General features: G+C 36.5%; 3 protein-coding genes across 22 annotated transcripts in view; 2 read left to right on the top strand and 1 right to left on the bottom strand.

Annotated features, from left to right (window-relative positions):
* Window positions 1–6,839, top strand: part of Ten-m (teneurin transmembrane protein Ten-m) — a 537,959-nt gene extending 531,120 nt beyond the window's left edge. For all 10 annotated transcript variants that reach the window (XM_076774715.1, XM_076774719.1, XM_076774714.1 and 7 more), the window contains 3 exons: window positions 166–2,471; window positions 2,672–3,407; window positions 4,220–6,839. In XM_076774715.1, the coding sequence (XP_076630830.1) occupies window positions 166–2,471; window positions 2,672–3,407; window positions 4,220–5,708 (4,531 nt within the window). In that variant the 3' untranslated portion in view covers window positions 5,709–6,839. The remainder of the gene's footprint in view (window positions 1–165; window positions 2,472–2,671; window positions 3,408–4,219) is intronic.
* Window positions 6,840–12,829: 5,990 nt separating this feature from the next.
* On the bottom strand, window positions 12,830–20,225 carry LOC143346561 (E3 ubiquitin ligase Rnf121). 6 transcript variants are annotated; one of them, XM_076774761.1, is made up of 10 exons: window positions 20,039–20,225; window positions 19,790–19,824; window positions 19,427–19,568; window positions 19,191–19,345; window positions 18,351–18,579; window positions 18,038–18,273; window positions 17,820–17,936; window positions 15,407–15,500; window positions 13,120–15,359; window positions 12,830–12,919 (listed from the first exon to the last, which is right to left on the bottom strand). In XM_076774761.1, the coding sequence occupies exons 1-8, from the start codon at window positions 20,063–20,065 to the stop codon at window positions 15,431–15,433; spliced, it is 1,011 nt and encodes a 336-aa protein (XP_076630876.1). In that variant the 5' UTR covers window positions 20,066–20,225; the 3' UTR covers window positions 12,830–12,919; window positions 13,120–15,359; window positions 15,407–15,430. The 6 variants fall into 6 exon arrangements, with proteins under 6 accessions (XP_076630876.1, XP_076630878.1, XP_076630877.1 ...); XM_076774763.1 differs by having other exon boundaries at window positions 13,120–13,926; XM_076774762.1 differs by having other exon boundaries at window positions 13,120–13,913.
* A 2,051-nt stretch (window positions 20,226–22,276) lies between these two features.
* Synd (protein kinase C and casein kinase substrate in neurons protein Synd) overlaps window positions 22,277–25,675 on the top strand; it is a 160,333-nt gene continuing 156,934 nt past the window's right edge. For 3 of the 6 annotated variants that reach the window (XM_076774747.1, XM_076774746.1, XM_076774740.1), the window contains exon 1: window positions 22,279–22,542. The gene's annotated coding sequence lies outside the window, so the exon portion shown is untranslated. Of the gene's footprint in view, window positions 22,543–25,675 lie in introns of all 6 variants that reach the window. The other 3 variants (XM_076774749.1, XM_076774745.1, XM_076774748.1) reach the window with 3 other exon arrangements.

Here is a 25,675-nt window from a genome sequence, read left to right as displayed (position 1 = left end):
GTAAGTTTCATATTCAAAGCTGTTTATACAATTTGTTTAAGCTAACATGCATTAGCGTACCCCGTGAATTATATTCTAATTCTTTAAATACAATTTAATACCTATGAAACGACTTAATAATTACACTACCGAGCAAAATTTAATTCGTTCCTCTTTCTTTTTCAGCGCAACAAGAGTTTCGTATCGGTATCACATTGCTTTGAGTCCATTGGATGGCTCCCTGTACATATCTGACCCAGAGTCTCATCAAATCATTCGCGTACGCGACACGAACGACTATACCGATCCCGATCATAATTGGGAAACGGTGGTTGGATCCGGAGAACGATGTCTTCCTGGTGACGAGGCTCATTGCGGCGACGGTGCTCTAGCCAGAGACGCTAAGCTCGCGTATCCCAAAGGTGTCGCGGTATCGGCCGACAACGTCCTCTATTTCGCGGATGGCACGAATATTAGAATGGTCGATAGAGACGGTATCATCACTACCGTGATTGGAAATCACATGCACAAATCGCACTGGAAGCCCATACCCTGCGAAGGCACTCTGAACGTGGAGGAAGTTCATCTTCGTTGGCCTACGGCGTTAGCGATCAATCCTCTGGACAACTCGTTGCACATGATTGACGATCATATGGTGCTCCAGTTGGCCCCGGATGGTCGAGTGAAGGTCGTCGCTGGCCGTCCTCTTCATTGTGCTTCGCCGTCTGTTTCGTTCGATACGGAACTAGCGACTCACGCTACTCTGGTTATGCCGCAGAGTATCGCGTTCGGTCCCTCTGGTAATCTGTACATCGGTGAGAGCGACTCGCAGAGGATCAATCGGTTACGAGTGATCGGTACCGACGGCAAGATTTCGCCATACGCCGGCGCAGAGTCAAAATGCAACTGTCTGGAACGTGGTTGCGACTGTTTCGAAGCCGATCATTACCTGGCATCCACCTCCAAGTTCAACACCATATCCGCGGTGGCTGTGTCCCCTGACGGCGTGGTTCACATCGGCGATCAAGCGAATTACAGAATTCGTTCCGTGACGGCTAGCATACCGGACGCCAGCGGCGCTAGGGAATACGAGATTTACTCGCCGGACACCCAAGAAATATACGTGTTCAATAGATTCGGCCAGCACGTCGCCACCAAGAACATCTTGACCGGTGAAACGGTTTATCAATTTACGTACAACGTGAACACCAGCAACGGCAAGCTGAGCACGGTTACGGACGCGGCTGGCAACAAAGTGTTCCTCTTGAGGGATTACAGCAGCCAAGTGAACTCGATCGAGAACACGAAGGGACAGAAGTGTAGGCTCAGAATGTCCCGAATGAGAATGCTTCATGAATTAAGCACACCCGACAATTACAACGTCACGTTCGATTATCATGGTCCGACCGGGTTGCTGAAGACTAAATTAGATAGCACCGGCAGAAGCTACGTCTACAATTACGACGAATTCGGCAGGCTAACCAGCGCAGTTACACCAACTGGAAAGGTGATCAGTCTGACCTTTGATCTCAGTTTGAAAGGTGCGGTCATTAAGGTTGGGCAAAATAACAGGAAACCCATCTCGATGCTGATCAAAGGATCGTCGGTGGTTACGAAAGTTGGAGAAGCCGAACAAAGGACTACAGTTCTCGCTGATGGATCCGTTGGTCAGGTCACACCATGGGCTCATACAATCAATACGGACACCTTGCCGTACACGGTCCTGGCTGAAATCGAGCCGCTGTTAGGCGAAAGTTATCCGGTTCCTGCTAAACAGAGAACCGAAATTGCCGGTGATTTGGCCAACAGATTCGAGTGGCGATACTTCCTGAGAAAAGTTCAAGGCAACAAGAATCGAGGCAACTCGAAGTCCGTTGCACAAGTCGGTAGGAAACTTCGCGTTAACGGGGAGATTCTCCTGTCCCTCGAATACGACAGGGAGACCAATAGCGTAGCGGTATTCATGAACGACGTGGAACTTTTAAACGTCACTTACGACAGAACGGCAAGACCGATCAAATGGGGACCAAGGAACGGTATCTTTGCTGGCGTGGAACTCGAATACGATCGCTTTAGTAGACTGACCAGTTGGACCTGGGGAGATATCAGTGAAACCTATGGTTTCGACAGAGCTGGCCGATTGTACGAGATCAAATACAGCGACGGTACGTCCATGGTGTACGCGTTTAAGGACATGTTCAGCAGTCTTCCGTTGAAAGTGACGACACCCAGAGGAAGCGATTATTTGCTGCAATACGACGAGGCTGGAGCATTGCAGTCGTTGACCACACCGCGAGGACACATTCACACCTTCTCGCTGCAAACTTCCCTAGGGTTCTATAAGTATCAATATTATTCGCCAATGAACAGGCATCCGTATGAAATTCTGTACAACGACGATGGACAGATTCTGGCCAAAGTGTATCCGCACCAAAGTGGCAAAGTTGCTTACGTTTATGATCACACTGGAAAATTGGAAACTACTCTTGCTGGTGAGTAATGGAGAACTAAAAAGAAATGTATTTATCGTTCATTTTACATTACGTTCTATAAACATTTTGGAATATACACCTATATAAATAAAACACTGTTGTGAACTTTATGATTTAAGCTACTGTCTCCGATCAATTCTTTTTCTCCTTGCATATTAGAATTTGTAACGTTTCTTTAATTTAATGTTGCATCTGTGCAGGGTTATCTTCGATCCACTACACGTATCAAGAAACGACGAGTCTGGTCCACAGCATCGACATCAACGAGCCGAACTTCGAAATGCGAATCGAATATAAGTATCATGCTGGTATCGTTAAAGACGAAAAGATCAAATTTGGTAGCAAAAGCGGTCTGGACAATGCACGGTATCGTTATCAGTACGATGGCAACGCGCGAATATCTGGCATCGAAGTGGACATTAATGGCAAACAGCTTCCTCAGTTACGGTTGAAGTACAACCAGAATCTCGGCATACTGGAGGGCGTCGGTGATCTCAGGGTGTACAGGAACTTGTTTAACAGATCCGTGATGCAGGACAGCAGCAAACAGTTTTACACTGTCACGGATTACGACGAACACGGTCGCGTTAAAACGGTACTGATGAACATTCGCACGCTGGACGTATTCCGTATGGAACTCGAGTACGATAATCGAAATCGCATCAAAATGAGGAAACTGGCAATCGGTAAAGATTCAAAAATGGAAAAGATAACGTACAACGCGGATGGCCACGTGCTGGAAGTAGCTGACACTGAGAACAATTGGCAGTACGCGTACGATGAAAATGGTAACGTGATCGGTGTTACGAGAGGACATAACGAGAAACTCGCGTTAGGGTATGACAGCGGGGACCGTGTCATTCAGTTTGGTGACGTTGAATTTAACTCTTACGATGGACGAGGATTCGTCGTAATACGAGGAGAACACAAATACAGGTTTGTTGAACTTTTATTTATGTTTACCTAAGAAATATTCTGTTCGATATTTTTTTTTTGACTAATATTTCGAATTTCCCTGAAATTTGTGAATATCGTACCCAAGTACTTGAAAATGGAAGTTGACCCTTATGGAGAGAAAACCTAAAAACCTAAAAAAAGCCATCAAAATAACACTTAAGATGTGTGTAATTTTTCCAAAATAAGTGTAAACCAAATCAAGTATTTGATTGTTTAAGCAGTCTTGATTATCCAAGAGAACTTGATTATATATTTTTACTTAATTATAGTGTTATATTTAAATAATAAAGTTCGCTTGGATAAGATTTGAATAGATTTAGGTAAGGTCAAGTATAATCATGATAGTTCTAGAAATTTAAAAAAATACCCGTTCATTTAAATAACTTGGAGTAATTTGATATTTGAATAGTTTTCCATAGTTTGAATAAAGCGAAGAAAAAGTATAAACCTTAATACGTAATATAAGTATAATTCTTATAATTAACGCATAAATTTTTACTTATTACATTAAAATCATTCTCATACTTTGTATAAACAGTCAAGTTGTTCAACAAACATTTGAACAAACTAAATTTTATCAAGTTTAATCAAATATTCAAGCTATCTGGATAATCAAATACTTGGATTGGTTTAAACATCAAGGAATAACAGATGATTTCCCCCTTACTTTTTAAGTAGCTGTAAGATCAACAATTCTTAAAATTTTAGAGATACCATAGATATCGAAATTTTAGCGAAATCGTTTAATCTATTGGTACATAATTATCAACAATTCTCATTGTGTTATACAGGTATAATTCCCGCGGTCAATTGATCCACGCGTCAGAGCACAAGAAATTCCAGATATGGTACTTCTACGACGATCGCGGACGATTGGTCGCCTGGAACGACGACCGCGAGAACATCACTCAGTTCTTCTACGCGAACCCAAAGACGCCGGACTTAATAACTCACGTTCACTTCCCGAAATCCGCGAAAACCTTCCGGTTCCTCTACGATTCCCGCAACTTTTTGATGACGGTGGAAACATCCGAGCAAAGATTCTACGTCGCAACGGATCAGAATGGCTCTCCCTTGGCACTGTTCGACACAAACGGAAATTTGATCAAAGAGATGAGACGCACACCGTTCGGCAAGATAATCAAAGACACGAATCCAGACTTCTATTTGCCCATCGACTTCCACGGCGGCCTCCTCGATCCCAACACCAAACTGGTCTATCTGAACAAGAGGTTGTACGATCCCACGGTTGGCCAATGGATGACGCCCGCCTGGGAGCAAATGGCGAACGAATTGACCACCCCGACCGACATCTTCATCTATCGTTTCCGGAACAACGATCCGATCAATTTCAAACAGAACGTCGAATACATGACGGACCTGGCCAGCTGGCTGAAGCTCTACGGTTACGACATGTTCGCGATATTAGGCTCCGAATACATGAAACAAATGGTGTACCAACCCAGTGCGATGATCACGTCACCGCAATTAACGCCAGAGTTCGGAGTGATGTCTGGACTGCAGTGTATCGTAGACCGCGTTCACGAGAAGTTCTCCGATCTAGGATTCGTACCAAAGCCTCTGCTTAAACTGGAGCCAAAGACCCGAAATCTCCTTCCGCGAGTGGCTCATCGCCGCGCCGTCTTCGGCGAGGGCATCTTGGTGTCGCGAATCGGTGGACGAGCGCTCGTTAGCGTAGTGGACGGCGTGAACAGCGTCGTTCAGGGCGTTGTAACTTCCGTGTTTAACAACTCGTACTTCCTGCCGCTTCACTTCAGCGTCCACGACCAAGACGTGTTCTACTTCGTGAAGGACAACGCGCTGAAGATCCGCGACGACATGGAGGAGCTCCGTCGACTGGGCGGCATGTTCAACGTGTCGACTCACGAGACCACGGAGCACGGGGCGGGCACGTGGAAAGAGTTGAGACTCCACAATCCAGATGCCGCTGTGGTGATCAAATATGGCGCCGATCCTGAGCAGGAAAGGCACAGGATACTGAAGCACGCTCACAAGAGGGCGGTCGAGAGAGCTTGGGAGATCGAGAAGCAGCTGGTATTAGCCGGTTTCCAAGGCCGAGGAGACTGGTCGAAAGAGGAAAAGGACGAACTGATCAGTCGAGGCACCGTGAACGGATACGAGGGCGTCGACATACACAGCGTGCACAGATACCCGCAGTTGGCCGACGACCCGAGCAACGTGGCGTTCACCAGGGACACGAAGAGAAAACGACGGAAGAGCGGTAACAAACGCAACAGAATCCACAGGCACGACTCGTGATTCGAGGATGTGACGCGAGATCGTAACGCTATTTGGGACTTGATTCACGTACCCACGTGAATCGCGCAGCGGACAAAACGTAAGAAAGAACAATGAAGAGAGACAAGACTAACACGTTCATATTACATTCAGCCGTAAAAAAAAAAATGGTTCGTCGAGACACCGCGTGTATACGTGCCTGTCGTTCGCGTCCATTATATCTACAACCTCCCCCCGCCCCTCACCCCGTCGTTTTTCTCTGTTCTCTTCTCCATCGCACTCGTAAAGGAGGAACAAAGTATAAATTGAGAAATGTTCACGATCGATCGCGCGGTGCTGTCGATTATGTTGTTTTCCTCACGTACCAAAACCCCGCTCGGTGTGCCATAATAGCGTTGCTTGCGATTCAACCGTTAAACCGTCTTTAGTTCCGACAGCACGATCGTGGACGTCCCCGGAGTTCCGATAAGCAAACGTCACTAGGTTTCCCCTCTGGAGGGCAGAACGGATCGCGATGTGTCGAAAACAAATATCGAGCTAGTCACATTATATACGGGAAACGGGAGACGCGTGAAAATGGTTTGTTCGCGCGTGATCAGGGGGAGAGACAATTCCTCGCGAGACGACGCAAAAGGAGATACGAGGTGCGCGCGCATACGAACTTTCAAAGGTGCCGTCCGTGATGAAATCCGACGAAAGACGAGTGCGTGAAAGAGAGAGAGAGAAAGAGGGGATAAAAAGTACTCTCGTGTTCGTTGAAGAGTGTCGATCGAACTGGTGTTTTCATGCAACAGGGTCTATACGAGACGTGCGCGTGAGCACGAACGTTGCCGTGTACGTCGCCCGTGGGACTTAACCGCGCAAGGACAAGTTTAATAGGGAAAACAAAAAACGAAGAAAAAAGAGAAACAAAAAAGATACGTCGAGAAAGAAAAAAAATATACAACAGATATTTTTAACATGACGCGATGGTGTGCTAGCGCGAGGCGAGCGAATTGTAAATATAGCTACTCGAGTAAACGTAACTGTAGATATATAACATACGAACCGGTAAACTTAAGTGGAAACTGTCGATAATGCTTTTATATATGTATACATATACACGGAACACGTCTCGCGTATTAAAAAAAAAGAAAAAAAAGAAAATAATAAGCGATACATACGGACAACACGTTTCACACGAATCCACCGACAGTGCGCGAAACATATGCCCGATGCGTAGGTGAGAAAGCGTCGTGAACGCTGATTTGTAGAATTTTGTAACAGGGGAAAGCTAAGTTTCTTAAAAACGAGGGATTTGGTCGATATTCGGTTGAACTCAGGTTTACGCGCGTAATCTCCGGGTTCGCGACAGAGTAATACTTGCGTTTGCCCGTTCCGAGGGGGTTTGGTATCTGTTTCGAATCGAATCGTCGATCGTTCGGATTCGGAATGAAATTAGAACGATTCGGGACTCGACCGTAGATAAAACGTGTAAATAGTTTGATATGTATGAAACGTTTGCGTGTCGTACCAGCTATATAATCGGCGAGAAAATTTGTAACGATGTTATACGTATATGCCCTCGTATCAGTACATCGCGTGATCTGGTAACGACGATGACGCGACGTAACGAGACAAGCAATAGACGAGGAAAAGTTTCGTGATGGAGAGATGGGTCGAGTAATAGCATCCACAAGGAATAATTATATAATAATAATGATAATAATGATAATATAATAATGAAATAATAATAATAAATAGTAATAACGATATGATAATACTAATACTAATAATAGTAATAAACTAATAAAAAGGAATAATATTAATATAACGATAACACTATTGTATGGAAATACCCCGCCTATCTTTCTACTAAAATTGAAAAATTATTTTTTGAATTGTGTCGTCAAAGATGTCCTATGTCCTAAAACCGTGTGTCTGTGGGATTGCCCCATGGAAATTACCCCCCCCCCCCCCCCCCCACGCCCCCCCCTTCCTTATCAAAATACCTTTAAAATCCTCCTCTCTGTATAAGCATAACTGAAACTCGTCGGTGTTTATCAAATATTGGATAAATGAAAAGTGGAAAAAAAAACACACACACACGCGTACTTATAAGAAAAATGTAGATCGAGCTCTGTGGTTTGAATCAAAGTGAAGTAATTGACATAGAAAGTAAAGACACTAAAAAAAAAAAACAAAACTAAATGCGATATAATACGTACGCGGTATAATAATATATAGAGAAATAGCGAGCCAACGTGCGAGCCACGTCGCTCAACCACGTTGTGTTCCAGGTAGTTGTACGGTGGATTAAAGCATAAACACATAATCATAATTACAAAAGTAACGTACTAGTTGACGAGTTAACGAAGAATTTAGTGAAACGAAAAAAAAAAAAATGAAAAACGGTTTAAGAGTATGCTGGCGAACCTTAGTGGATACCGGAGGAAAACGCCGCTGTACATATCTGTTGTGTATAGCCAGTATATGCCATAAACCCACGCAAGTAGTGTTCGCGCAAGAAGGAATGCATTTTCTACGAAGTAACGGAAACCGACGGTCAGACAACGTGTCCCCGTTTATCGCTGCCATATTTTTCTCGATCGATCGTTGTCGATTTGGCGTGACCGTTTCTTTCTTTCATAAACGCGACAGTTCCATTTCTGTTTATTGAACCGTGCCCCCCTCCCTCGTCCGCCATATTGGTTCAAGCGCGTCGAACGACTGTGTCGGGGTTTCCCTTGGACCGGTGAGACGTAGTCCGAGGTAACACGAGGCATATCAATCTGTGATTCACCGTTTTCAATATCCAATACCGCGAACACGAAACCTTGTATACGTGCACTGGATTTACAATCGTTCTTGCATCAAAGATAGTCCAAGCGTTGGAGCCATTTACGGCCTCGGCCTCGTCTCACAACGTGTTCCCGATTGCATGGTTTTTTTTCTTTCGGATTACCATCTTGATTGTTTCTCTCTCCAGAACACGAGAGAATATACGGTTCGAACAATTTCAGATCGATGGAGGTTACTAAACTGAGTAAGAGCATACCCAGACGTTGGTTCATGAATCATTTTTACGAGTGGAGAGTGATTTTACCAAACAAGTTCCTTACTGGATACGTCTTGCTCGTGATCAATTCAGAAAATTGTCTCGAGTTGTTCTATTCAATTGTGCTGTTTCACGTTTTCAGAAGCGGTATTTGGTTGATCGATGTAAATTTGCACAGATACAAAACCACAATTTTTAATTCGAATATTTTGTTATTAGAGTTTTTAGAGATAAGAAGATACGTCGGAAGTCAAAACGTTAACTCTTTTTAGTACGTATCAATTTCTTTCGTCACAAATAAGATCGTAAAATTAAAAAAAGAAAAACAAACATTTAATATTTTAATAACGATAAGAATTATCTGAAACTAATGCAGATTGAAAATAGTATGAAAAAGTAATGAAAAGATTACTAAAAGTTGCACTCAATTTTTTAATTTTGTACTATTTCAAAACATGATTTATGCTAGTATTTTTCGAGTTTGAACATATCTATCTGATCGCTCAAGGTCAGTGAGTTGTTATTCCCACCACACCGTCTGACTGCTCCGCCTTTCGAACGAAAATGCAAAATGGTGGAGAAGTAGGAGCATCGTGTAACGAAGTTCGTAATCGAAAAAGTGGTCTTAAGCGATCAAGCTTTAAATCGTGTGTTAACAATTGCAATTAAATAAAATATTATTAGTTATTTCGAAAAGACTGATTCGCTGATCTATGTTGATACCTTTTACTCAGTTTAGAAATTCTTATACGCCAAAACACTGCCGAACCACCTGTTCTTCTAATAGCCGTATTTGTAGCAATGCTTGTCTGATTTGTCTGTTAATTCGCCGTTACCTACCATCCGTCGCGCAATAGCGTGTTTTATAATGCTCAGCATGCAAACAGCGGTATCTGTCGATTCTTTCGTTCGCGGAGTCGACAGATGCCGCGATGCACTTTTCGGTGTGTATTCGTTCATTCGCGAAGCGCCGCGTAAGGGAAACAAGGGAGAGAGAAAAAGAAACAAGAGAAAGAAAAAAAAATGATACGACGTTTAGAAAGCAGTCCTGTACTCGTGTTAACTTTACGCTTAGCGCATCGTCGCCTTCAAGCGAGTGAACAGCGCCGAGAGAATTCTGTCGATAGAAACGTGCGAGAGAAAGAGAGAGGCAATCATAAAATACGTCCAAGACCGAGGAATACGAAGCCGTGTGTATTCGGTTGTGTTAAGATCGATATCGATTCTATCGATACCAGTTTAGAAATTTCGATTTAGTATCGATGCGTATCAAAGGCGCGACTCAAAGAATACCAACTTTAGTATTGATATATCAAGAATACAGTAAAAGTTGAATATATAGGGTGTTCGGCCACCCCTGGGAAAAATTTTAATGGGAGATTCTACAGGCCAAAATAAAACAAAAATCAAGAATATCAATTTCTTGACTGAGGCTTCGTTAAAAAGTTATTAAAAAATTAAATTAAAAAATTTGAAATCCTGGAAAAATTATTTTTGGTTCGGAAGGTCAATTACAATTATTTTTGATGAAAAAACATACCCCCGAAATCCTACCCACTTTCTAGAAAAAAATTCGAGGTGTGCAATTTTTCGACAGAATTAAAAAATTTGAAATCATCCTGGAAAAAATATTTTCGGTTCTGAGGGTCAATTACAATTATTTTTGGTGAAAAAGCATACCCCCGAAATCCTACCCACTTTCCAGAAAAAAATTCGAGAAGGTGTGAAATTTTTCGACAGAATTAAAAAATTTAAAATTATTCTGGAAAAATTATTTTCGGTTGCGAGGGTCAATTACAATCGTTTTTGGTGAATAGACATACTCCCGAAATCTTAGCCATTTTCGAGAAAAAAATTCAGTATGAACGGAACTTTAAACGTTAATAACTTTTTAACGAAGCCTCCATCAACAAATTGGTATTCTTGATTTTCGTCCTATTTTGGCCTGTAGAATCTCCCATTACAATTTTTCGCTGAGGTGGTCGAACACCCTGTATGTATGCCTGAAAATTGGGACCCCGAGCTAGGCAGATTCTAATTATAGAAATAGTTTACATCGATTGTCGAACGTGGAAAAGAAAAAGAGACGTAAAAGAGAAGGAGGTCCTCAGCTGTTGAGCTTTGCGGTGTATTAAGGGAAATCTCGGTGGTGGGGATGAACACGGAGCATTTAATCGTTCTTCCACGAGAAGGCACAGCGTGTTTACATCCCCACTCTTGCTGCAGTCCGTTAATTGGCTTGTCACCGATCTTCGTCACCTCGACTAATACCTGTGAGTCAGTGGACTGCAAAAGAAGTGGCGATGTAAACACGCTGTGGCCTCTTCTCGTAGAAGGACGATATGTTGTAGATCAGTTTGGGCATATAACCAACTTTTACTGCATATCGATACCTATTTGATACTTAATAGGCACCTGACACTTAATACTTACACAACGGCCTATGTTTCATTATTTTTATACAGAGTGTCACAGGTTTTAACGGGCAAACTTTGTCAGTATATTCGATAAATTTAAATAACAAAAAAATGTTAAAAAGTTAAAAAAGTCGTTTATAGTATTGTTTAAAGATGTAATCCGGTGTACTAAATTAATATTGAAATTTGGTTTAGGTATCAAATAGGTATCAATGAAGTGTCGATTTTTTCCGATACTCGTGTCTTTGATACATATCGATGCTGGATCGAAATTTATAAATTACTATCGAAGAGAATATAATATCGGTCTTAACGTAATGTGTCGATACTTTCTATCGAGTATTTTGGTATCAGATTGATTGAATATGATAAATAGTATCGGTATCGATTGATCGCTAGTGTTTTTAACCATTGATCCGCCGGTCAGGCAGATTCGCGTATCGTCGTTCTCGATGTAGCAGAATTCTCGTGGACGCTCGGAACTCGCGGCGAAGGTACGAGATCTATTATTGTTACGCTCGACACGAATCTTCGCCGTCGACGGGAAACCGTCCGCTGTGACTCGGTTGGAGGGCGAACCGCGATCGGCACGTGACTAAATGAAAGCAATACTTCGTAACTATCGTGTATGTCATAAAGGATCTAATGTGTCGGTGAAAAGAGAGAGCGAGAGAATCAAGAGGTGAACGAAGAGCATTACGTGAGAAAGAGTGCGTGATAGAGAGCGAAAGCTATTACGATAAATTAATATATAACGAATTGTGTTAAACGATAGCCGGGAAAGGGAGAAGTCGTACGCATTTCTTTTATTTTTTTTTTTTTTTTATCGTCAACGACCGAAATTCGGGCGCTTTGCGTCGCCGACGATGGCGACGGGGAAATCTTTGTTCGTAACCCGGTGTGTCTCGTTGTGTTTCACGTTTTTCCCAGCGGCGATTGCGTGTCGCTACCTTTTTGTACATAACCACGCCTCGTCGACCGAAAATTCTGATTTACGTTTCGTTCGCGTTGTCGATCGCTGCGTGACACGAGACGATCGGAATTACGACACTTTTCTATTGCTCACGAGGGTCGTTTTCAAGTGAATCGGACACACGACAGTGATGTCAATGATCTTTAAGATATCCGTAATTAGCGTTACCGATAGTTTCGTACAACCGTATCTGCGTGAGAAGTCGAGTGAATAGTGCCCTTTTTGCTTTCGTATAGAGGCAGACGGAAAGGTGTCTCGCGCGGTAAACGAATTTTTTCTCAGCGCCGTTCAACCAGTCGTTCTTAACTAAAAAAGTTATGTACGTCGCAAGTCTATTTTCATTCGTTATGTTATTTAAATCGCGATGTCCAGTATGATGCTATTTAACTATAAAGTCTATTTCGATTTATCATGTTTGATATCGTATTCGTTTACGATTATTCCTTAACACTACATTGTATAAATAATAGCATTTTGTTAACATTTGAAAGAATAGTAACTTGAAATGTGTATAGAAAGGCAGATTGTATTCAGAAAACGACTATAAGATTTAAAAACGGCCGTTCCGTTGCAAGTACGCAACCTTATTTTTAACATAACCTATAACGGATGAAAATATGCTCGATATCGTATTCGTTTACGATTATTCCAAAGTTTACACTGTACGAACAATAGCATTTTGTTAACATTTGGAAGAATAGTAACTTGAAATGTGTATAAAAAGGCAGATTGTATTCAGAAAACGACTATAAGATTTAAAAACGGTCGTTTCGTTGCAAGTACGCAACCTTATTTTTAACATAACCTATAACGGATGAAAATATGCTCGATATCACATTCGTTTACGATTATTCCAAAGTTTACACTGTACAAACAATAGTATTTTGTTAACATTTGGAAGAATAGTAACTTGAAATGTCTATACAAAGGCAGATTGTATTCAGAAAACGACTATAAGATTTAAAAACGGCCGTTTCGTTGCAAGTACGCAACCTTATTTTTAACCCATAATGGATGAAAATAGACCCATACCGTATACGACAAATATGGTTCAGAATCAGCTGGCGAACAGTCTGATAGTGTTTCATGGTTACTAAGCGGGACATTTTACTGAAATGAATACGAACAGTGATTCCTTCCCTCGCAATACATTGTCGGCGATCGCAAAACACGGATGAATGTAAGAGGAAGGTTCCATGAGACGCCTCTCGTCGAGTCGCGTTTCACGGGCGCTCATCGCAGTTCGTCCGTTCTTCTGTATTTTTTCTTTCGTCCTTTCGTGGAGATTGTACATATTAATTGCGATCATTATGTAAATACTCTTGAACGCAGACATAAACACACGTACATACACATACACACACCAGGAGACGGAAACGCGCAATCTGTCCGCGCGAGGTTTATTTTAAAGAATACATCATTATATATGATACCATGTAATGATATTTAACAATAAGGTAACATATATTCTATACTCTTACACGCTAAGTACTCAATAAATATATCTATAAAATTTCCCCGTGTTTGTGATTGTCTGCCCCTTGACCCATCCTGTCGTTCCTGTCGATGTCGTGGCGTCTGAATCCATACATAACCTAATCTGTTAACTGATCGTTCGCCTTTCTCCACCTATTTTCACGTAATTGGGCCCGCTATACGACTCCATTAAATGTTCCCACCTTGTCTATGTTCACACCTGTCGTACAGCTCTCCCACGACAATAGCGAGAGGATTTTATTCGTAAGTGTATAAATAGATATTTATATGTATTTGGTGCTCTCGTTACCGAGTCCGAAGGTCTGAAAAAAGTACCTACGAATGCGTGATGTGATAAAAGCTGTTTTTTGCTATACGATAACGATGAGAATTAATTAAAGACTTTTAGTAACATCACTGACAGAGGTGTTTGTCTCGTTCTTTTCTTACTAGCCCGGAGTTGGACCTTATACGTGTCCAATTAGATCATCCTCCCGAAGACCTCGCACCCTTCTTACAACGAAATCTCGCTGGGTGCAACTCTGACTTTTTAACGAACTTCTGAATATTTACTATGCTTGGAATATTAAAGCTAATGATTATATTTTTAACGTCATATAGTTAATAGTTTTTGAAATATTCAACATAAAAATTTAGGTGCCCAAGTAGCTTGAACATACAATCTTAATACTTAGTTTGAATTGCTTAAACCAAATCAAATACTTGAACGTTTAAGTGAACTTTAATATGTAATACATTTTAACAATAAAGTTTGCATGGATAAGATTTGGATAAAGTCAAGAATAATCATGATTATTGTAGAAATTAAAAAAAAAACAATCAATTTATTTAAATAACTTGCGATAGTTTAATGTTCGAAGAGCTTACTCTCTTACAAATTATTGAAAATTAAAGAACGATTTAAATTTCTTTGAGTTTAGAATAAGGATATGTCAGAATACAATTATTGCTACTTAGAGGAAAGAGTAAAAATCTTAATATGTAACTCGAAAAAATTCAAATTATTGATTTCGAGTGATGTAACTTGAATGCAACCAAGCTGTTCAAACATTTGAACAAATTGAATTTTTTCAAATTCGATGAAACATTCAAGTTATTTGGTTTGAAAAAATTAATTTTATCTTGATTCGAATTTCAAGTACTTGGACAGCACTAGTGAATTGATTGATTTAATGAAAATTAAGACTATCATTGTGACTAATACATATGCCTGAAAAACATTTATTATAATAACATACAGTGTTGAAATTGATTTACAATGAATATTGCACAGAATGTGTTTGTATGTGTATACAAATTGTAGAAAATATATTTAAAGAATACAACATTTTAACAACATTAACCAAGCGAGAAAAGATGTACTTGTAAAAATAAGACTATTTTTATATTGTCACTGTTTTATATGATACGTGTCATCCAAAATTATCTACTAATTATAAAGCCAGTATTAATTGAATGCAGAGTTGACAGAAACATAATTTTGTAATTTGACATGTTTAAAAAGAAAAAAATGTAACTAATGAAAAGATTACATCTGAAAAAAAAAATCCTAAACGAAGCTTGAACCTACATCCAAAATAACATTTTCCCAGCCAAGCTACATCTGTTGTTAGAGTTATGCTTTAGAAGATAAACGTGAAACAAAATTGCAATGTTAAATATCTCGAATATTAATAACTATCTGACTTCAAATCCATAATTATTAATTTCAATGTTTCAAGCATTTCGTTAAAAAGTCAAACTTTCACCTAGGGAATTAAGCGACATCGTGAGAGAGTATAATCGTTCCTTTGACGACTACTTGACTCAGGTAGTTACATTAACGTGTACCGAATGCTAGGCCCGTTGCATTGCCGTTTCCGCCATCAAAATTAGAAGGTTCCGTTTCTCTGGAAAAATTATAAACGAAATAAAACGAAACGAAAGTTACGATTCTGTGTTCTGCTAGATTAAATGTTTGGAAGCAACTACGAATTGAGAGATTACAATGTAATGGTAAAATCCTTTCCCATTTTAGGGATGTGTAGGTACTCAAAAACCTATTTTCGCAATCCATATGGTACTCAAACATAAAAATTCAGGGATAAGAAACAAAATTTCGAGTCGCATAAATGTAATACAATGTTACATTATTTTATATCTGAATATAAGAAACGTAACTGCTTTGCATCATCTGATAATAATTTTGTCCCAAATTCTGAAACATTTACTAAAATAAAACAAATATTACACGTTCATTGCTCGCATCGCACAGTCTGGTTGTTGTCAATACAAAAACACACGCAGAATGAAGTTTTGAAAACTCTTAAACTTTAATTTGACTCGATGTACCCACACACCCTCATCGATTAAGCGGATGTAAGTAAATTTTAGTTATTAGTAGTTCCTACCGATCGACTGTTTTATAGTCTTTATCGATGAGAAATAAATTTTACATGAAACTTGGTATCCTTTGTACATCATTTATTACGGAATAATTTTTTTCTTTTAAAGTGTACAATTTGTATAATTTTTTTTTTCAAAATACTTACAATGATCATGTTAATGTCTATTTATTTAAAAAACAAACGAATCGCAGTGCGTTTAATAGTTCTGTACTTTTTAAACAATGCGAAAATTCCATCGTTATACGATTGAATCATTCAAGTCTGACTTACACAATATTTGCGTCTAATAATTCTATTTTATAGTAGCACAATATTTGTACATTCGTTCCATAAATTTTAATATTACGCGAATAGCGACGGTATGCGCCATTTTTCGCGAAATAAAATAATTTTGGTTTAGTAACCTACTATTATAAGAACGAGTTGAATAATCAAAAAATACCATACGTCAAAAATTGAATTTAACATATGTAATACATGACGTATTAAGATTAAGAAATATGCTATTTAAAATTTTCGGTTTATTTAGTTTTCTATCTATTTTACGTAGTGAAATAACCGACAGAAAAATTATTTAACTAGTAGAACCAATGAACTTGAAATGGACAATATTTATAATGCATTTGTAAATACTTTGTGGAATAAAAATAAATGCAATATTATGTAAAGTATAAATGCAGACTATGTATAGAAATATCACAAATAATTCAATTTTATTGTTAAATATAATATTTTTTTCTTTACATTTGAAAAATACTGTATTTAGTTTTTTCTATACGCGAAAATAATTTACCTTGCGACTAATTACTTCGTTACTTTTCTGACTATAATAATCAAACTCTTGCAAGATATTTATTTTAATATACGTTACCGTTCTGTAAGCTTAAAATTTACATTGAAAGAATAATTAGTAGAAACTTTTAAAAGGTGTTACTGTTAAGAATTATACAACATGAAACATGATTTAGTTAACTGAAATGCAAATTGAATATGACTAGCTTTAATAAGGAAGTGGAATGGTAAAAGAAATAGTAGAGTAAATCCCTGTCATTCTCATATCGATTAAAAATATTTCTATGTACAATACAGCGAAATATTTAAATAGCGATTATCCAAATTGAATTTTCTTTAAAACAAAAGTTAAGCGTTTGATTACTTATGCGTGTAATTTTCGATAACATGTTTTCAATTGCATTAAACTATAAATCGAAATATTTTGATAATACTATTGTACATACTGTTTCTTATATTCTATAAAATTTGAAATTATTTGTTACGTTTAAATAATTATAAATTTCAATTAATTCGGATAACCGCAGTCCATTCTTTTGTATGTATTTTAAAATACATATCCAAATTAGTGTATGTTATATTCTACGTTATACAATCGCTTTAAAAAATTATTTGTACATAAAATGAAGTAAACGTGAATATGAAAATTTTCAAATAGACAGATTATAAATGTATTCTTTGGAAGAATTATTATTAAGTATTATATAAATTGAGAAAATCTATTAAAGTACAGAATGGATAGCGTTTCATTAATCTTTACATCATCCATCGTAGGAAACATTCTGGTTATACAAAATACGTTATCTATACAAGTTGCAACTGCAACACTGGAATTTGTTTAAGATTTTAACCATAATTTGGACTGGAATTATATGCTTCTAACACAATTCGTTGTTACAAACAAACATAGTAGTGATCATGTGTAAAGGAATACAAATAGATAACTGTTCACACCAATGCGCCATTAGTCTTACAAAAACACAATGTGTCGAAAGTGCAATGCTATTAGCTTGATATAATACTACTTACTTGAGGCCTAGGCCCCAATTGATACCTTGAACAAGAGACAAAATTAATGGTTGCCAAGCAACTAACCATCTGATCCAGTCTAGTAACTGACCATATAAAACATGAGGACGTTCCCATCTTAATGTTATGTTAAGGTATATACAGATTAATAAATGGAATTAAAAAATTACCATTAAACTATTGTAATTAATACAAGAAACAATTTGAAAAAAGGATACGGATTACGGAACATTTTTGTAAGATTAACTTTTTCTTTACAATATGGACACGTTTGTTTCTTTCCTACAATACACCATCCCCTAATACAAAACTCGTGAAAGACGTGTTCGCAAGGAAGTTTGTATGTATCCTCTATAACACCAGGTTCATGTTCTGACACTAATAGTTTGTTACCACATACAGCGCACACACCTGGTTCTAAAGTCCTTGTAGGCATTTGCCCTGGTACATAATACTGTAAATTATTCAATACATTGCACTATGTATATCTTTCATATTATAAATGTAATATTCGACTACTTTTTTACATACTCCGACATGTGAAGCCATTTTGTCTGCACAAATTTCCGCAACATCTCTTCCTAACACCCCAAAATAAAGACCATAAAATAACAAAAGTATAGCACAGTCCATCCATACTTCAGGCTTCACTTCAAATATGAGATTTAAACCAAAAAATGTAGCCAACATTATAATATAACTTATTATACCCAACACATAACTAAGTTTATAAATAAAAAGAAACCATTTGTACACCAATCTGTAAAGAAACATATTAAATGTAACATTAAATTTTGTATAATATACAGGGTGTTCTCTAACTGGTGGTACAAGCAAAAAGAGGGTGATTCTACATGAAAAAATAAGTCTAAAATATAGAATAACAATTTTTTATGTGAGGCTTTGTTTTCGAGAAAATCGACTTTGTGTTTTATTATAGCGGATCTAGCTATAGATGATCGTCTCGATGGGTATTATTGCAATTTAAGTTTGTTTTTATCGAAACGGAAAATCAAAAATACGTAATGAAATAGGATGAGAAAATTCTTTATTGTCTAAAAATGCGACGGTCGCTGCGACCCTTCTCTGCCTACCTGTGTTTATCAACATAAACTTCAATCGAGACAATAATCTATAGCGAGTCGAGATCGATTTATTATCGAAAATTCAAGGTCGATTTTCTCGAAAACAAAGCCTCGCGTGAAAAATTTTTATTTTATATTTTAGACTTATTTTTTCATGTAGAATTACCCCCTTTTCGCTTGTACCACCAGTTAGAGAACACCCTGTATATTATAAATTGATTGCAAGCAATATCATATTTATAAGTCGCTATTTACACATTACTAGTAGTAATAAGAATAAGTATACCTTGGTGTTGTACCTGCAATAGGCTTTTGAATAGCCTTTCTTACTATCAGTCCTGTTATACAAGAAGATACTAACCAAAGAAATATAAACCTCCACCAATGGTTCTTTAAACATAATCCAAACGGAATAATCCACATAGCAATTAGTGTAACAAACTAGAAAGGGGTATTATATTTTTAAATATATCGAATAGGATGAGTTTCAATTTCTAATAGAAAACATTGATTTCAATTTACCTGGTATGATTTATAATGCACTTTTTTCCATTTAACTAATACAATCTGTGCTACTAATAATGTTACTAATAAGATGAGCAGCATTTCTGCATGCATCGACTCGTGCCCCTGATGCTGCGCATGCACTTTTATATGTTCTATTCTGAAATTTTCAAATTATACGTTAAAATTAGATTTAATTTAACATCAAATAATTGTTAAGTATTACGTTAAGAAAGATATGACCCTTAATAGAAGACTACAATATTATAGTAAATTATAATAAATTAAAATATATAAATTTTTATACATGATTTAACAAATAGAATGGAAATGTTTTTAAAATATTAAATATATGGTTTTATAATGTATATTATTATTTACCTCCATTTTTCTTCCACAGTTAATTCTTCCTCGCTCTAAAATAAAGGAAATATTTACTAAGTTAATATGTTAAGTGTAATTGATTATTTTCTATCGAGAAACATTAATGCTTAGTTATTGCCACATATAATTAATTCTTTGTTAATTATAATTGACAACTGTCACGAAAGAACCATAATGAAGCTCTTTTTAAATAGATTGTTATCGTTGGGGGTTAACAAAATGGTTTTAATTAAAATAACATTATACCTTATTTGGGATTATGTGAGAATGCATATTTATTAATATATTGACCTATCATTTATATTTATAAAATAGATTCTAATAAAATGACATAATAGAGCCAACGCTCTTTCGAGACATTGTGGAGTACTGTTCACATTGGTGTAAATATGACACGTTGATCAGTTTGGTAGTCGTAGCAGTCGTTGAACATAAGCCAGCTACATTTTATATTACCAGCAAATGTTAATGGAAAATAATAAGTACAATATTTTTATTTTACAATGCTTTGTTACAAAATTATTTAATTGATCATTTAAAATTTATTGTAATACTTTATATTCAATGACAATGGAAATACATATACATATTTATTTTTCGCACTGAAACGACTCTTCATAGCCATATTGATGACGACGTTACATACACTTCATTTATTCGATTTGGTAGAATGAATAGCGATTCAATTTATAGTACTTATGTACTTTGTGATCGCGACGAGCGATTTAAATAAATATTATAATATTTTATGAAACAAGTTTGAAATACGACATGTGTGTACAATAATTAATAACTGTATCCGTGTTCTTCTAAATATGTAATTGAATTGTACGTAATTATATAAAACTATTTATGTGATTATTTGAATGCCATAAGAAACGAATAGAAGAGAAAATAATTTTGCTATTTTGTATAAAGGACCCACTTACTTTTACTTAAAATACCGAATAAACGAAAAAGAAACAAAATACTAAAGAGAAAACTATCATTGTAGTATATGAGGTATAAATATATTAAAATATGATTATTTTTAGATCATATATGCGTTTATTAAATATTTATTAAATCTTTTGTCTAATACTTTGGGTAGCTGTGATTAGTACAAGCGTCTCATACATTTTGAAATGACAGAAGAATTCCAATTATCCGGCATACTCGGGACTAGGGCAATACCGGATTATTGGAATATAAGTACCTACATATGAAATGATAAAATTCAGAAATATAATTTAGGAAACAGCCATGGGTAATGTGATAATGCAATTTATTAATAATAAATAAAATATATAGATATGTCTATAAAACATATAACACATAATGTTACGATATAAACATTATCAAGAGCACGATGGATTTTTAAACAATGTCCGTATGTCAGCTTACTACGCAGGTTAATTAATTCCGTAATGTTATAGTGCTTATTATACTCAGTTCATTTTTATCACCTTCAAATCATTCAATAATTATTTCTTTCAAAAGTGCATTTAATAGATGCATTCGACCATAACATCTATGTTACGTGAAATATGTATAATCCGTAACATTTATCGAAGGATAATCAGGGTAAATGTGCTGGTTTACCGGATATTCCGGATAATCGAAACTCTACTGTACTGTCATGACAGTACTTGTTTACTGAAACGAAACTATACCCTGTTACCATAATCACGTTATAGTCTGTATACCTAACCTATTTTGTAGCATCAAAGATTCAATTTTCGATAAATATTTGTGCCATAATTACATATAACATGTACAATGTTTATAGTATTATAGTATGCAGTAAGTTTTCGTTTATAAAAACGTGCAAACGAGAGTATGGTAAAACTTAATTAATACATGATTTTGATTTGTGGGTTAAGGGAGCAGTAATTGGGCCTTTAATCCTAAGAGAATTTGGTCAACTAATAATAATTGGGGTATCAGTAATTCGGTCAAATACATTTTAAGGGGGACAATAAAGGACCAATTTATAAATGCAAGTTAGGGATATTGTAAATCGCAGTATTTTTTTTCTTAAATTAAAGATATTGAATAATAACAAATAAGAAGAAAAACCCATGTTTCAGATAAATAAATAAAACAAATAACGAAATATTGCCAGAATTGATTGGTTAGGCAATAATAATTGGGTCTTTTACCGTTGTTTCCCTTCCATTTGTTTCTTATGTTATTAATTTACAAAATAATATCGTATCTAATAATAACATACTCGGTATCCTAACATATAGTTTCATATAAATAAAATCTAATTTATAGTGTGTAAATATAGTAATTTTCGATACATTTATTTGTTTTTGAAAACTTTAAATTTGCAGTATTTATATCTGGTTCAAAATTATACGCGTTATTTTGATTCGTTGGACGCTTTCGGAGTGAATGTGAATCAGCCTTTCGGGCGACCAATACGCTTCGTTCGTGCACATTCGTGTTTAATCGTGTATCAACGGAGTTAAGCCACGCCCATCGGCTGCTCTTCAGAGAGGGAAGCTGGTAATTCACTCTGTAAAGCAGCAATATGAGCGTTTGTACCGTTTCTTGAGAGAACGCGCGACGTGACGAAATTCCATAGCCGTAAAATCGCGCGTCGAAAGTGTCATCCGATTGCGCGCCGTTTGCGGATTCAGTGAGTGATTCAGTGTCGTGATTGGTTTCGCTTCGTACACGTGGATACGATTTTTGGTTAGTTTTCGGAGCTTCGAAAGGATATCACCGCTAGTCGGTTCATTTGCCTCGAGGAATTGCTTTCGGTGAGTAAGAACAGAGCATACGAAAGTGCATGTGTTTCACGACGTTTTTTGTACATGCAATATTATCGCCACATATTGCTGACAAACTGCGCGAAGACTGTCTCTAATGTACTCACATGTCGCGTCTTTAACGTGGAAAGACGTCATGCGTAAATGTCGTGTAACTAATCTCGTTTGATCTCACAAAACGAAACCTTGGTTTCACGAAATGTTTTCGAAAATTTTCTGTCGAACGCATTTAATGGACATACGGTTCGCATGTAATATGTTGTCAAATGTTATTGTACATTCTATGCCGTGCAACTTACGTTTATCTTTTGTTTACTATTCATGCTTTAAATAAAAACATGGCTACGTACGACGATATTTTGAATTTGAAAGTAAAATTAGATCCGAGCGCGTATTGCCCGCTAGTCCTTTCTGGGTGAATCCGTTTTCATAATAAAACATTTACGTTCGAAACTAACCCACATCCTTTGCTCGTGCAACACAATCGTGCGATTTACCTGTAGCTGGCAGCGATTTTTTTAACTCATCTCTAACAGGTAGTCTCGATACGTCGAAAAAGTCTCGTCGGTGTACACTGTATTGGCGAAGGAAGAGAGACGAAATAGGTTAATAGTTTTACATTTGGTTTCCACTTGACTGCTAGATCAAATATCGAATCGTAAATCACACTTATCCGTTACAGCGTATCTAGAATTTTTCGCTGGAAAGCATATATGTCTAGCGCTAAGTATCTAACCTGTCATTTCGTTATTCCTATTCAGAGGAACGATTTTAATCATGTACCGTAACGTATCGTGACCTACCTTATTAACTCAATAACTTTTGATTTATGTCTGATAATTCACGCGTACAATTTTGTTCGTAATTATTGTGCTAGTTAATGAAATGATAAATAAATTCTGCGGAATAAAATTTGATGTCAATTTTAAGAATATATTATTTTTGAATTAGAACTAACATTTGTTCGCGTTCCCAGAAAATTGAATGCTTCTCGAATGTAAGTTACGTGGCTTCTGGTTCACACTAAATAAGTCAGAGAACTCGAAAGGAGCAAAATCCTCGTAGCCACGACCGTTTAGATGTTGTATAAATTGGCGACTATCCAAGTTTCCGTACTCTCACCACGTTCTCAGTCTTGGGACCACGCTATCACATTCCTTGTTAGTAGTATACGTACGTGCTGTCTTTCCGCATGATTTTGTGCGAACCACTTCTACAGACTAGGTAGAAACAAGCATTACCTGTAAATAGATACAAATGCTCGTGGTCTATAGAAAGCTCTCTTAATCTATTTCGCGTTCAAAGGTGATTTCAAATCATTAAATGATTCATAAAAATTGTAATTAGAAAACAATACAAAACATGAATATCCAGTGAAATTTATATAGCACGTCTTGTTTCTCCATTTTTAGATCGTTGAAATAGTTGTTCCAACAATCGTAACTGTTTAAATTGGTAATTTTGTCATCGCCATTGCATTTCCTTGCAATCTGTAAACAACTTTCCTTATTTTAATTTCTTAAATTCATTATGTTTATAATTCTTAATATTTGTTATACTATCAAGAACGAAATATTTTGGGGTCTTTGTTGGAACTAAAATCGGTATAAGATTTATAAATTTACAATTTGTAAATCTATAAATTGAATTAATTGATTTTGTAATATCTACTTTAAATATATCTTGATAATTAACTAATATAATAGAATCAATATATCCATAAATTACATAAGAAATTACAGTAACATATTAATAAAATTTAAATTAAATAATTTTTTTAATTTTTATTATTTTACTAATTAACGGTAATTCATTAAATGAATGATCTAAAGGATGTGAAATTATAAAATAATTAAAGAAGAATACAGGATTTAATACTATAAGTTTCTTTCATTATACAGGGTGTTCGGCCACCCCTGGGAAAAACTTTAATGGGAGATTCTAGAGGCCAAAATAAGACGAAAATCAAGAATATCAATTTGTTGATGGAGGCTTCTTTAAAAAATTATTAACGTTTAAAGTTTCACCCGAACTGAATTTTTTTCTCGAAAATGTGCAAGATTTCGGGGGTATGTCTAATCACCAAAAATTATTGTAATTGACCCCCACAACCGAAAATAATTTTTCCAAAACGATTTGAAATTTATTTTTCCGTCGAAAAATTTCACACCTCGAATTTTTTTCTAGAAAGTGGGTAGGATTTCAAGGTTATGTCTAATGACCCAAAATAATTGTAATTGACCCCCCAACCGAAAATAATTTTTCAGCAACTACCCTCTGTCGATTTTTCTTAAAAATTTGTTTTTCATTTTTAATAAATTTGTTTGACACTCTACAGAAAATTTGTCTAATACTTTTTTGTAGTTATCCATGGGCTCTACTTTTATACTAAATTTCATTGAGATACGTTTACTATTGTAGATGTTATGGCTGTTTGAAAATTGGACAATTTTTATGAGGTTTTTTTCATTTTACGGAGTTAAGGAACAATTTCTCGAACATTTTTGGAATTTCTACATATTCTCCATCAAAATAGGCGTTATTCGCCTTTTCGAACATTACAATCCCTCAATCCGTTCAGAAATTATGACATTTTAAAGATTCGCATGAAATTTCAGGGAAGCATTTCTGGTCTCACATTAGATTTTCGGTAAAGAATTTTTTTCTCGAAAGTGCGTAGGATTTCAGAGTACTTCTGTTCACCAAAAATGCTTGTAATTGAATCCTGTAACTAAATATAATTTTTTCAGAATGATTTAAAATTTTTTAATTTAATTTTTTAATAACTTTTTAACGAAGCCTCAATCAACAAATTGATATTCTTGATTTTCGTCTTATTTTGGCCTCTAGAATCTCCCATTCAAATTTTTCCCAGGGGTGGCTAAACACCCTTATTATGATATTACATATGTACATCTGATATTAGTTTAAGTTGTAATAAGGATCCAAAAATATTATGTTAGTGATAGTCTAACAAAAATTGAAGAAACAAAAACTATGGAAAAACAAACAGTTATTCCAACAATCGGAACTGTTTAAATTAATAATTTTGTCATCTCCGTGGATTGCATTTCCCTGCAACCTGTAAACAACTTTCCTTATGTTAATTTCTTAAATTCATTAT

This window comes from Colletes latitarsis, chromosome 10 (genome assembly GCF_051014445.1).
Source record: "Colletes latitarsis isolate SP2378_abdomen chromosome 10, iyColLati1, whole genome shotgun sequence".
Taxonomy (NCBI): Eukaryota; Metazoa; Arthropoda; class Insecta; order Hymenoptera; family Colletidae; genus Colletes; species Colletes latitarsis.
Note: the sequence above shows the minus strand (reverse complement) of the source record. Positions and strands in the feature narration are given on the sequence as shown.